This window comes from Typopeltis vanoorti, chromosome 1, assembly GCF_054136105.1.
Source record: "Typopeltis vanoorti isolate ZY-2024b chromosome 1, IOZ_Tvanoo_1.0, whole genome shotgun sequence".
Classification (NCBI taxonomy): domain Eukaryota; kingdom Metazoa; phylum Arthropoda; class Arachnida; order Uropygi; family Thelyphonidae; genus Typopeltis; species Typopeltis vanoorti.
Window position 1 is genome coordinate 71,986,047 of NC_143549.1, and position 14,308 is coordinate 72,000,354.

Consider the following 14,308-nt stretch of genomic DNA (forward strand, 5'->3'; position numbering starts at 1 on the left):
GTGCAAATGATTTTATAGGCTTTTCAAATGAATCTAAGTCAATTAAATCTCATTCTGAGAAATTGAGTGATTCCAACCTGCTAAATTTAGATGCACAGCAGGAAGATCCTGAAGAATATGAAGAAAATGATATATATATATATATATATATATATATATATATATATATATATATATATATATATATATATATATATATATATATATATATATATATATATCACATAAAACGCATATTTCCATGTTAAATTGCATGCCTTGCATGCTTGAATGTTTTCAAATGCAAAATGTACTTTTCCGTTTAAAGGTACCATTGGACAATTTATTTTACATTTTATTTTTTCATTTGAATTCAGAAATCATTTCAGTTTGTAAACGAAAATATTTTCAAGAAAATAAATCAACTAAATTCGATTCAACTGTATATCGTAAACCTGAATGGCCTAGCATCGTTTCATAATTTTTCATTGATTTTATATTTCTCTGAGTTCATGCTGTACTCACAAAATATAAAACGAATAAAAATGATTTCATTTTCATTAAAAAAAAAAAAAAAAAACGAAATTTTGGCTAACCTAAACTAGCTTGTTTTTAATTAAATCACTATTCTCTAAATGATTATGCAGAAAGGAAGAAAATATACAGATACAGTATATATAAAAAAGACAGCAAAGATTATTTTACTGGAAGAAAATGTAACAATAAATACTTAAAACTGGCTGATTTCAAAAGCCCAGTGCGAAAAGTACTTACCCGTTTAAAGGTACGTACTATTGGACAACAATTTATTTCGTCACTACCTCTCGCAGCAAACGATACAGTGGTTGTCAGGAAAGAATCAGTCATCTGCTGGTAATGGATGAAACTGGCCGTACGCTATGTGTATTGTTTGAACGTGCTATTCAATGTGATTTATACTTTTATTTTTAACAGTGCTTTTATATATGGTTTGCTCTGAAACAGTTCAGTACGAACAATAATGTCAGCTACAGCTACATGGACTTCGGGTGAGGGTTTTGTACTTCCCTCATATTTTGAAACAAACGAAGTGCCTAATGAGTTTGGCGGCAATTTTACTTTTGTAGATTTTCTTCCGGGCTGTCGTGAACAAGGTGGTTTGTTTACTAAACCCAGATTCGAAACATTCAGGTAATTTATTGAGCGTTAACTTTATCGACTTTTCGATTTAGTGAAAATTTGGACGAATGAAAATTAGTTGCTCCGAATTGGGTAAATTTTTAAGTTTTTAATAGAAATTTAGCTTTAATTAGTCAGCAAAATTCCTGTTAACGGATTCATTTCCTGTAATAATTAAGATGCCAACTTTTCAAAAAGATATAAAATATACTTATATAATGTACACTTTTAGTAAATAATTTTTCTAATTTGAGTAATCTGAGGAACTCAATTTTAATTTAAAAAATTATTGCCGACTCCAAAACATATTGGTTTGTAAAATAAACGTTTACTATGGGAGAAAAAAAAATTTTTTTCTTTATTTTTACTTTAATACTAATCATACCATTAGCATGCTTATTTATTTTCATATTATTATTATTATTTTATGCGACCCCCGCTTACGAAAGATAGCAAACTTCTAGTGCTTCAGTATCAGGTGGGATAATAAGGTATTATTATTTATGGTTAGGTGGAGATACAGAAAGGTTATTCCATACACTTATGTATTTTAAATTATCATAAACTATTTTTTAAAAACTTTTATTTAATGATATTTGTGATGCGAAATTCAGTACCGCCCCCCCCCCTCTCGCTCTCTCTCAATATCGCGGCAGGTCCTGGTGAAAAGTGTTAGAATCGGATGTTTATAACGATCTGGAGATTTTAAATCGTTTCTGAAACACGAGTTTCTGTATTTACATTATAAAGAGTGAAATTATGAACTTTTTCACTTGCGTTGTATACTTGAGTTTCTTTTAACTTGTGTTTTGTTATTCACTACAAATATCATAAACTTAATATATAAAAAAAATCATCTAATCTCAGAAGAAAATAATTTTAGCGGGTACAACTGACAAAATAATAAACAAAATAAAATGTGTAATAACTCATCTCAGCTGGTTTGCACCTCATTCTGAGAAATAGTTGCCAAGATTTTTTTTTCACCGGATGTTTTCTCCAATATACGCTAAAATATCGAGGAATTTTGGTTACTGAATGACTCTCGACATATTGTAAGTTCGAATTTGCCGCTTACATCCGTGAAATGCTTTAGACTCATTTTTGAAGAATAAGTTGATTTTACATTGTAGACGGTTCCTCCCCCCCCTCATGGAACCATCATCCTGTTTAATGGAGGCATTTAATAAAGATCTGCTTAGTGTCTAGAGTAAGATTTCCGGATGATTTATCCCTTAACTTACTCATGGTACTTTAAAAAAAAAAAAAAAAAGAACAGTAGGTTTACAATTCCTCCAGCGGGATGCATCTTCATTTTCAGCCCAAATCGAGCCTTGCTTTCCTGAATTTGTCGCCTCCAAATCCAGGAACGGGTTGGAAACTGCAGTATGATTAACCATTTCACTGATATCTATACATGTTATTCCTAGTTTCCCTTTTTTATTGACAGTTTTATCATTTTTAGGAATCAGGAATGACTATTCCTAATAACATTATTAGGAGTAGAATTTTTTCATTCGAAAATTTTGTCTTCTCCCCAAACATTTTTTTGAATTGAATTAAACTAAGGTTCCTTATAAAGATAGTATAACACATGGTTGTATTGGATCCTCCAGAGACCATTATCGTTCGCATTATTTTCATCTAAGGATTTTCCTTTCAAAAGCTGAAATCAAATCCTCCACCCTCGCCGTGAAGGTTTCGCATCCAAAGGTAACAGCTGGACGAAATATCGATTTCTATACTTGTATTTTTGTTTTCCTTTTGACCTGAATACAGATGAGAGAGAATAAAAGGTCAGCACTTCTCACTTCATTTGGCTAACTTGGAATCATTATTCCTAAATATTTAAATTGTTCCACTTTCTCTATTTCAAGGTTCCCAATTTTCACAGTTGTATCAATTAACTGATGCTTCCTGGTAATAATCATTGTGATTAACTTTATCTCGTGTGCTAATTTATCTAATTCGAAACATGTTTCTTCTGCTTTCTTCCGTCTGGTTCTCGACATGATATTAATGTCATTGCATATGCTGCAATCTTCACTGATTTGTTTATTACAGTTACTTCAGTAGTAGGTTCTGACATCAATCGAATGACATATTTTAAGTTTAAAAACACTGGAGCTACACTATCTTCTTGTTTTAATCCTCGAGTTATTTGGAAGAGATATGTTACATTGTTTTGCATTTTTTTTCTATGCTTCTGGCATTCAGAGTGTATCACAGTTGCGTACAGTTTTTCTCTCTCCTAACTGTTAATATATATATATATATATATATATATATATATATATATATATATATATATATATATATATATATATATATATATATTATATATATCCGAGAATTATAACAAATTGAGATTTATTTGAAAACGCAACATGTTTCGTCGAGATTGACTTCATCAGGCGTTAAGAACATAGAAAGATATTAAAAGACACTGAAATAAACATTGAGACACTCTAAAGCTATACAATTATAAAGCTATAATATTCGACTGTAAATTACAGTTATTACGAATTCGAGCTATAGTCCGTGTTAAAGTTCTATTGTTGTACACTTGTGCGTGTGTGGAACCACGCGATCTCCAGTATCTGATAGAGCTGAAAGAGTACAACAATAGAACTTTAACACGGACTATAGCTCAAGTTCGTAATAACTGTAATTTACAGTCGAATATTATAGCTTTAGAGTGTCTCAATGTTTATTTCAGTGTCTTTTAATATCTTTCTATGTTCTTAACGCCTGATGAAGTCAATCTCGACGAAACATGTTGCGTTTTCAAATAAATCTCATTTTGTTATAATTCTCGGGTTTATGGAAATATTCTCTCCCTGTTTTCTTCTTATTGGTATGTTCCCTAGAATACCCTAGCATATATTGTATCTACTGAAGGTTTGCACCTCCTTTAATTTGCATAATTATGTTATATGCTTACATAATTAAGTAAATTAAAGGAGGTACAAACCTGCGATAGATTTTTCCTTCATATCTTTCACAAGTTGTGAAGATATCACATCGAATAATGGCAATGATGCGGAGAACCCTGACATGCAGAAATAGAGAGGTTATGATTCCATTATATAAGGCCTTGATCAGGCCTCATATGGATTATTCTGCACAGATTTGGTCGCCGGGTTTTCATGGTGATGAGGATATGTTGGAAAGGGTACAGAGAAGATTCACAAAAGTAGTCAGTGGTCTTTGGAATGTGAAGTATGAAGACAGATTGAGGGAATGTAAGTTGCAGAGCCTCGTGAATAGGAGGAAGGGGGGGGGGATATGATTGAGATATATAAACTGGTTGGGGGTTGTTATCAGGTAGTCTATGGAAGAGATTTTTCATAGAATTGGAGAGGGAAGTAGAACAAGAGGCCATTGCTGGAAACTATATAAGGAGAGTGTGAGCAAAGGAGTGAGAAGCAGGTTCTTTGCATGGAGGGTGGTTGGTGAGTGGAGCGCATTGCCTGAGTGTGTTGTGAACGTGGACACATTGAATCAGTTTAAAATGCGGTCGGATGAGAATTGTATGCAATAGTGAGTACCTCCCACGATGAGTCTCTGACTCCATGGAGGTCGGGTGTTGATAATAATGATAATAATAATCTTGTTCTGTGTCCACATCATTCCATTAAAGCTAGTTGTTTCTTTCTTCGTTTATCGACATCTCATCTCCGTTTTTTATATTTTCCTTCTTTAATTGTAGTTGTTTTTGTGGTATGTTATTACTATGCTTTATTTCTTTTTTATTATTGAGTACATTCTTCATCAAGCCAATCTCCTATCTCACTTTCATGTCCCAAAGTTTCTTTTACATTACTGAGAATCTATTTTAATATATGTACAGTTTATTTGTATACTCGTATCTCGTTCTATATTTTCCATTTATATTGTTTTTCTTTAATTGTTTGCTGTTTATTGAAGACTCGTTATTTTCTTGTCTTAAATTATCCAAGAAACTTGTTGATTCAATTCTTTCCGGTTACGATTCATTCTAGAAAAATACCGAATCACTAAAATAACATCAGTTGTTTTAGCGCTACTTCTACGAAAGAGCCGCGTGCTACCATTGAAGTAAAGTTTCCGTGAATAACTAGCTGCTTTCTGAGTAGTCAAAGTTATTAAAGAAAAGAAGTAGCAGGTGTGGAGTTCAAGGATCGGTGGAAAGATTGCAAGCGAGTATGTGTGTGTGGGGGGGGGGGGGATGTAAGACTTCTCATTCCTTTTTTTTATCCCTTAAATATGGATTTTTCTTCGCAATTCATAGGAAATTAAAAAAAAAAAAATCAAACATTAAGCTAATTCTTAGTAGTAGTATTATAGGAATTTCATTACAAATCGAATATTCCCCTCTACTTTTGATCATACTTCAGATTGCCAGACTTTTCCATAGACCATATCCTCTTCAGCTTCAAAAAAAAAAAAAAAAAAGAAAGAAAAGAAAAAAGTCACTTTCGTCGAAAACACTTCAGTTCATCTTTACAGCTCCTAACATCAATCTTGGATATGGTTTTGGTGCACCAAAACTTCCCCAAAATGCTTATTGCTGTCCAGTGAGAGTAAAATCCGGTTAATTAATTGATTGATCACACACACACACACACACACACACACACACACACACACACACACACACACACACACACACACACACACACACACACACACACACACACACACACACACCACTCCGATTCATTCCACTCACTTTCATAGACGTTCTCTTAGCCTTTATATGAAACTGAAAAAAATGCTTCAATAAGAAAGCAAACAAGGGTAATGGACATTGCACCAATAATAAAAGGCAACAAATGGGTCTGGGCTGGACATGTGATGAGAATGTCTGACAGTAGATGGACAGAGAACAACAGAATGGATACCAAGAACTGGTTATCAGAAAGCAGGTAGACTAGCGATAGGATGGGGGGGGATGATGAGATAAAATGATATTATGAACATTTATGGTGGGGAGATTCACAAGAGCGGACAAATTGGAAAAAGCATAGGCAGAGAGGCATTCGTCCAGCAGTGGACTGAAGAAAGCTGGTGATGACAATGATGATGCATTGTTACAGAAAAATGCATAAATTAGCTGTTTATATGGATATACCGATCTGCTCAACTAGCTACCATCAGTGGCTAGATCTACAGATCACTGGTCAAGATCCATTTACTGTCCAGCTATAAATCTACCGAACTGAGAGCTCTAAGTCGAATGTATCTCCCCCACCATTTTCAACAAGTACAGCACCTCTGAGGTGCTGTACGAATCCACCCGCACCTCGTACAGCACCTCTGAGGTGCTGTACGAGGTGCGGGTGGATTTTTAGTTCATATTCTACCTCTCAAAAGGATAAAATATGAGCTGCGAGTGATATTTTGTCGTTTGTCTGCATATCCTGATATATGTAGGTGATTTGTTCAATGATCAATCGACGTTTACTCAAGAGGAGTGAATAATGATCATCATCATGAACATTTATGGGCTTGCGAAAATTTTCATTTCATTATACCATAAGTTGAATTTTCACTAGGAATACAAATTTCCAACTCTGATTTTCGTAAATGCATTGCATCTTGTTAGAAACTAGTTAAATCAGACCATTGAGATGATCGTTCAACCTATGTCCGAACCTGAGCAGAGATTTTTATTTTATTTTATTTATTTATTTATTTATTTATTTTTGCAAATAAGGTGCTGGACTTTGTTAGGAGGATTCTCCATTATTGGTGTGATGTCGTGTGTATTTCCATCGTGATAGGCTGCATCGTATGTTCTCGGCGAGTTGCATTACTTAAACCGTCAATATCCCAACAGCTGGATTTGTCAAGAAGGGCAAAATTCTGGGTTAGCTAGGTTTCTCGACGTTACTCCTTTAGAATATTGTCTGGGATCACATTACATTAATGAGTTTGTGTAGGCATTTGTATATTAAAAAAAAAAAAAAAAAAAAAAAAAAAAAAAAAACTTGCACACACACACACACAAAAAAAAAAAGACATATAACAGTGCAAAAGTTTCGGATCTAGGGTGGAAATGGGGATTTGTACAATGTGAGATCGTGTGCAAAAAATGAGTAGCAGCGCCATAAAGTTCCTTTGAAACTAAAGATACGATGTTAACCTCACCCATTCACAAAGTAAATACATAAGGCTGTTAACTGATTTTGTGCAATTATCTAAGTAAATTTCGTATTCTTACGAAAAACAATTCATCATCGCAGCAACTGAACTCAGAGCTGGTTTTGGCTAGTGTTTGCTTTGGCTGTAATTAACCAAAACAACCATGAAGTCTGTATTTTTGTCTACTAATTACTCGTGACCTGCCTTGATTGGCCGAGTGGTTAACGTATGCGCTCTCCGGTAAAGAAACTGCTGGTTCAAATACCACTTAGGGTGTGATTGTTTGAAATTGTTCTACCATTTTCTCTAGCAGCAGACTTCACTCCCAAAAACCCGGTGAGGTACAGGAATGACCATACGGCGTCTAGTGACGTCACATGGGAATATCTAACTAATTACCCGTGTTCTGTTCCTTTGCATAAACACGAATTTCCGAAAGAAAAAGCTTTCCTCTCTTCATATGAGAGCAGACAACTTCTTTTAGTAAGTGCTTATAAAGATTTTCGGATAAGATTCGAACACACGTCTTTCTACTCTCAGGGCAAATGTCGCATTGACTTTGTGACTGTGTTACGGAAGTGTCTTAAGATGCATATGGCATATAGTTTATTTGTTATCATCGGAAATAACATAATTGCACATCGTTCCGACCATTTTGCTACTAATATGTTTGCGCCTCCGTAGCGCAATTGGAAGAATGACAGTACTTTGCGCCCTTCGATTGGAAAAGGCCTGAGTTCGATTCCCGTCGTGAGGGGAGGAATCTTTATATGGACTTTTTCAATTGAAGGTGAGTTAGCCGATCTCATACGGAGGTAGCAGGGTTTTTTTCTCCTGGAAACTCGGTTTTTCATCCCGCATACAGACAAATCGGCCCTTCAGAACATACGCAATTTACAGACAAAAAATACTAGCTGTGGTGATGGTGGTGGACGGTGGATGGCGGTGATGTAGTTTATTGGTAGTAGAGGTTCGGTAGTGGAGGAGATGGAGAGTTGTACACCAGATGTCCTCCCGCGATGAGTCTTCGGACTCCTTGGAGGTGTCACGAAGAATAATAATAATACTGCTAATAATAATATGGTCTGATGAAAACTAAAAGTGAGATAATTCGAAAAAAAGTTTCGCAGAAATTCTAAATGTCAAATTCATTGTATTCTATTCATCGTGAGCACAGCTGCGTATCATTTGGATGTTTTGCCTCTGCAGATGATCTAATTCCAAATAGTCACATTAATTTCAACAATGAAAACGTGTATTTAGAAGTCTTCTAATTAATAGTTTAGATACTTATCAAGTAATAGCTGCTCTCTAGACAGAATTTCATTTCATCAAGAACGGTAAAGAATGTTCCCCCCAACTTACAAATTTTCTCCTACAAATGTTCCCATTTAAGTTAAAGTTTAGCCGGCTTTAAGAATTCCAATAAATTCGCCCAGCCAAAGCACTTAATATGCCTATGGATGGGTGGACAAAACAATTTTAATAGATGCTCAGGCATTTTGCGAAACGCATTTAATAAGAAATAAATTCTTTAACAATACAAGTATTGAAAAATCATCTAGCTAGGGAATAGCCGTTGCCACATAATCTTAATTGCACATTTATTGACCAGTACTGTTGTGGTATTTCAACTATCCGAAAAACTATCTAACACGCTAAATTTTACACATTCCGCACATTTAATTATTTTGTAGTTCAGGCTCTAAATTTACTGAATAACGAATGGAATTCTTTGATCAACGTAGCTTGGTTTTAATCACCAAGAGATATGCAAAAATAAAATTGAATATATATATATATATATATATATATATATATATATATATATATATATATATATATATATATACACACACCAGGGGGGGCACCTCCCTCCGACGCCTACGCCCCCCCCCGAATTTCGGACTGGTATGATGACTCGAATTTTGAAGACTCGAAAGGGGGTTTCTCCCCCCCCCCCCTGGCGTCTACGGCGCCCAATCCCCGAGTTCCGGACTGGTAGGCCTGTTCTCCTTGAATTTGATGACTCGAATTTTGAAGACTTGACACTCAGGGTTGCCCTGAGTTTCAAAACGTTTCAAATAACTTGACAAAAACCGTTACAAAAAAGGCTTATTTTATATTATAGAGTGTGTGTGTATATATATATATATATATATATATATATATATATCTATATAGTATATATATATATTATATATATATATATATATATATATATATATAATATGTCATTTATATATTATACCAGGGGGGAGCTCCGCCCCCCCCCCTAGTATAATATATAAATGATATCAGAACTGTATAATGTAAGCTATGAGGACATGTGGACTGCTGAGTTTGGTCAATAGAAGGAGAAGAGATGTGATCGAGACATTTAAAGTGTTCATAGGTAGTTACAGGGTTCAATATCGCGAATTCTCCATGCTTGCTATGCTTGCTGCGCAAGTTCATTAATTGAGAAAGAAGTAATATTTATTTGTTAATAAATGCATGCATTTATAAGCATTCCATTTAGGCTTTTATTTTTGTAGACAGAAGACGTCTTAAGCTTGCGCGGCAATAATTGAGCTTTGCGTTATGTGTATCGAAGGCCGATGCTTGCTCGTCTAGTCAAAGCTATCCTTGGCTTGTTCGGTTGTAGGAGCGTCCAGGTCTTCGCTGCAGCACTGTGATTTTATGCGTGCGCATAGCCATTTCTGCTCCCTTCACGTCGTCTTAAACACAAGGCCATACACAGTCAAAGTAACTTTAGCCAGTGAGCTTTAGCCAGCCTTCACAAGTGTGCGTGTTGCTTGGGAAAATTAAGTTACAACCAACTTTTTATGACGATGTTATTGACCAGTTCATAAAGAAGAACCGTAGGGTAGAATTTGTATTCAAGTAGCTAAATTGAAAAAGATAGAATATCATTTGTAAAATAAATGTTGTATTTGTGTGATTATATATGTGATATATATATATATATATATATATATATATCACATAGACTCAAACGAACCAAAACATAATGACCACCTACTTAATAGCATATTGGGTCACCTTTGACCGAGATAACCGCTTAGCATTTGACTCCACTACACGACGGAAGGTGTCATGTACCATTCTGAACGAACCCTGGACACAGAATAACATCCTGGAACGATCGATGGGGGGGGCGGTATCACTGTTTTGTTCTACATGATTCCACAAATGTACGATAGGATTCAAATCAGGAAAATTAGGAGGTCGGGGAGCACATGGAATACTTGGGTACGCTCTTCGAACTATGCTTTCACAATACGAGCCTTGTAACGTTGGACGTTGTCTTCCTGGAAGAATCTAAATCCATTGGGCCATATTATTACCGTTAGGGAAATACCTGATCCGAAACAATCCGCAGGTAAGAATTAGTGATCAAGGCGTGTTCAGTGGGAATGAGAACAATCTCACACCAATATCGCCACTACCTCCATGTTGAACAGCCGTGCATTCTGGTTGACATACAGACTGGATAGTTAATAATATTTTTGATCATGAGTGTGTGAATTTTAACACGTGCATTGCCAATCACGCGACATCGCGCGATGCGAGCTCTCACCAAACGGCCGATCACGCGTTATCGCGTGGACGTCGCTAACTAAATAAAAAATTAAAAAAATTTGGCCACCACACGAAATTCCAATTTTCAGCTTGGCAATGAACGATATCACGCGATGCGAGCTCTCACCAAACGGCCGATCACGCGTTATCGCGTGGACGTCGCTAACTAAATAAAAAAATAACAAAAAATTGGCCACCACACGAAATTCCAATTTTCAGCTTGGCAATGAAAGTGTTAACCAGTGTTTCTCAACCTTCTTTCATGTGTGCCCTATTTTTTAATATTAAGTTTTTGTGGCGTCCCCCACCTTCTCCCCCTTGCAGTTCTTGTATTGAAACACTGACAAAACCAATAAAAGTTAGCAAAACAAAACAAAAAAAAAACTAGGAATTAATTACAATTTTTAAATATTCATACAAATTTAAAGACGTCACCAAATCTTTTTCGACTAAAGGTGAGTTAGCCGGTCTCATACGAAGTAGGGTTTTTTTAAACCGGAAACTCTGGTTTTTCGTCCCCCAGAACACAAACCGGCCCCGTGAACACACATGGATTACAGTCATGAATCCGTCCTAACCATATGTTAGGACGGATTCATGACTGTAATCCATGTGTCCGGATAAAATTGGGGGGGGTGGGGAAGCAATGGTGAACTATCCTGTAAAAATCTCACTAGAAACACTTTATGGGCAATGCTGGCATCACTGCACAGACTGTTGAATCGTATCGGCCTTTCGGAAACATTCGCGATTTCATCATTGTAAGTCTGGAATGTCCTGGAAACGTTTCTGCGAGTATAAATAAGGCTTGAAATGGCAAGACAGCAGTAACCATCAGTGAGAAGTTTATGGTCGGCATTATTTATTCCTATTCGCAACGACTGTGATACACGGTATAAAAATAATATTTTCTAGTGTAGAAAAATTAATAAATTTTTAATTGGACGTAAACGGACATCTGACGACTGCGGAGCGTCGACGTCAACAAATTCAGGTTCACAGAATAGCACTCCGAAAGTAAAATCACGAAAGTTTGCAGCAGAATATTTAGATTTCGGTTTTACAAAGACTGAAGTAAATGATGAAGAAAGACCACTGTTTATTATTTGTTCGGAAATTTTGGTGGCTGAGAGCATGAAACCGAATAAACTTAAAAGACATTTGAAACACTTCATAAGGTGTATGTTAACGAACCTCGAGAGGTCTTTGCTGCCAAACTGAAATGTTTTGAAAAGCAAAAATCTACCATTTTTTTCTCTCTAATTTTTCTCTCTAATTGAAAAAGCCTTACTAGGTTCTTACAAAATTGCATATAAAATAGCTCTCTGATAGTGTGGTGCAACAAGCCCCACACTATCGGAGAAGGCCTAATTCTGCCAGCTGCGATTATTATTGTGGAAACTATGCTTGGAGAAAGTTTGACTAAACAACAACAGTACACACCTCTATCAAATGATACTGTTGCTCGGCGAATTGGTGATGTATGTGAAGATATGAAGCAACAACGTTTGTCGAATCTCTGTGATCAGTTATTCTCATTTCAGCTTGATGAGGTAACAGATGTCAACAAGGATTGTCATTTAATTGCTTATGTTCGATTTTGCGACGGACTATCAGCAATTGAAGAATTATTGTTTTGTGAACCAGTATTGTATGATTTTATATGCAAGGCAAACATACAGTGAAAAAATTGTGTTGGAATTTGCACTGATGGTGCTCGAGTTATATCTGGAAGGTTTAAAAGTTTACAAGCCCTTGTCAGGGAAAAATCCCCACAATGCATTTGGACACATTGCATGATTCAAAGAGAATCTCTTGCTGCAAAGGAAATGAGTCCTGGTCTAAACATTGTGTTAACAACAGTTATAACCATGGTGAATTATATGAAAATGAGATCCTTAAAATCAAGACTGTTTTCTGAACTTTGCAAAGACATGGCTGGAGTGGAACATTCAGCGTTACTATTTTACTGCGAGACAAGATGGTTATCACAGGGAAAATGTTTACGAAATAAGAGACGAAATAGCAATCTTCTTGGAAGAGGAAAATCACGAAGAAGCAGAGAAGTTTTATAGAGTACTTATTTGTGATGAAATGAGCTACTTGGTGGACATATTTGAGAAACTAAATGTATTAAACCTGCAACTCCAAGGAAAAAATACACATATCTTAGAGACGAGTGACAAAGTTAATGCTTTTTGTAAAAAAAACCTGGAGTTATGGAATAAAAAGGTAAGACAACAAAAATTAGAAGTGCTTGCAAATATGGATGAATTTATCAAAACCTACAGAAGAGCAACAAATCAAATTTATTTACAACTGTTGAAAATCATTAACAATATTGACGAAGAATTTTAGAAACTATTTTATAACCGAAGACAATTTATAATGGCATAATGGCAATTTACGAGTGGGTAAGAAACCCATTTCAAATTACTCCTGAAGGTTTCTCAATTGAAGAAGAGGAACAATTTATAGACTTCACGTCAAGCGGCGAAATCAAAAGACAATTTGCATCTAAATCGCTGTTTGAATTTTGGGTTGGTGTTGATGATGACTTTTCTGCACTAAAGTGAAGAGCTTTTCGTGTACTTTTGCCTTTCCAACATCTTATCTTTGTGAAATCTGGTTTTCTGGAGTGGCTGCCTTAAAAACAAAATATAGATCTCAGTTAAATATAGAAAGAGAACTAAGAGTGTCAATTTCAAATTTATCACCATCACATGAAAAGCTTTGCTCCGCAACACAGGCCCAAGGAAGCCATTCATTTTTAGATTCATTGTTATTGTTTAGTTTCCCCCCTTTAAAATATAGAAAGAGAACTAATTCTCTATCTTTATTCTAAAGTTTCAGAATCACTGCATGGAGGGATGGAAAATCAAGTTCTGTTGGGTGAACGCGCATACTGGAGAAACGAGAGAGCGGATCAGCTGGCTAAAGAAGCGGCTAGAAACGAATGGCTAGAAATAAGTTACCAAACGTAACTTATTATCGAAATCTGCTATAAAAAACACTTGCAGAAGAAAGAAGTCCAGATTTGTAGGAATAAGAATGGAAAACATTAAAAAAATGGATCAACAACAAAAGAATTCTTGCCAAGCATCAGAAACAGACTTTGGATGAAAAAAACACTTCAATTCTCCAAGTTTAACCACGCTACTAACGGAAATGGAAAACTAAGACGCTACCTACATTTCATATCTTGGAATCCCCATCATGCATTTGTTGCCCGCACCTTCAACAGACTGTCGATCACGTATTCGATGACTGCCAGCTACTGGACTACATCCGGATACCTCTAATACGACACGCCATCACTTCCGGAGACTAGTGGCCAGTGTCAAAACAATGACGTCGAAAAATATTACTCAGAATTAATTAAATTTGCCAATATGGTCTGTGCAGCAGAACTGACTCCTCTCCTATGCCGTCTCTACATACTCTCTTACTCCACTGG

The 14,308-nt window shown here is 35.7% G+C and overlaps 1 protein-coding gene across 1 annotated transcript in view; it reads left to right on the plus strand.

The window, feature by feature from the left end:
- LOC150110082 (uncharacterized) overlaps window positions 1-14,308 on the plus strand; it is a 176,486-nt gene that overhangs the window by 63,778 nt on the left and 98,400 nt on the right. Inside the window, exon 4 of the mRNA XM_090408797.1 lies at window positions 964-1,149. Within this exon, the coding sequence (XP_090264923.1) occupies window positions 964-1,149 (186 nt within the window). The remainder of the gene's footprint in view (window positions 1-963; window positions 1,150-14,308) is intronic.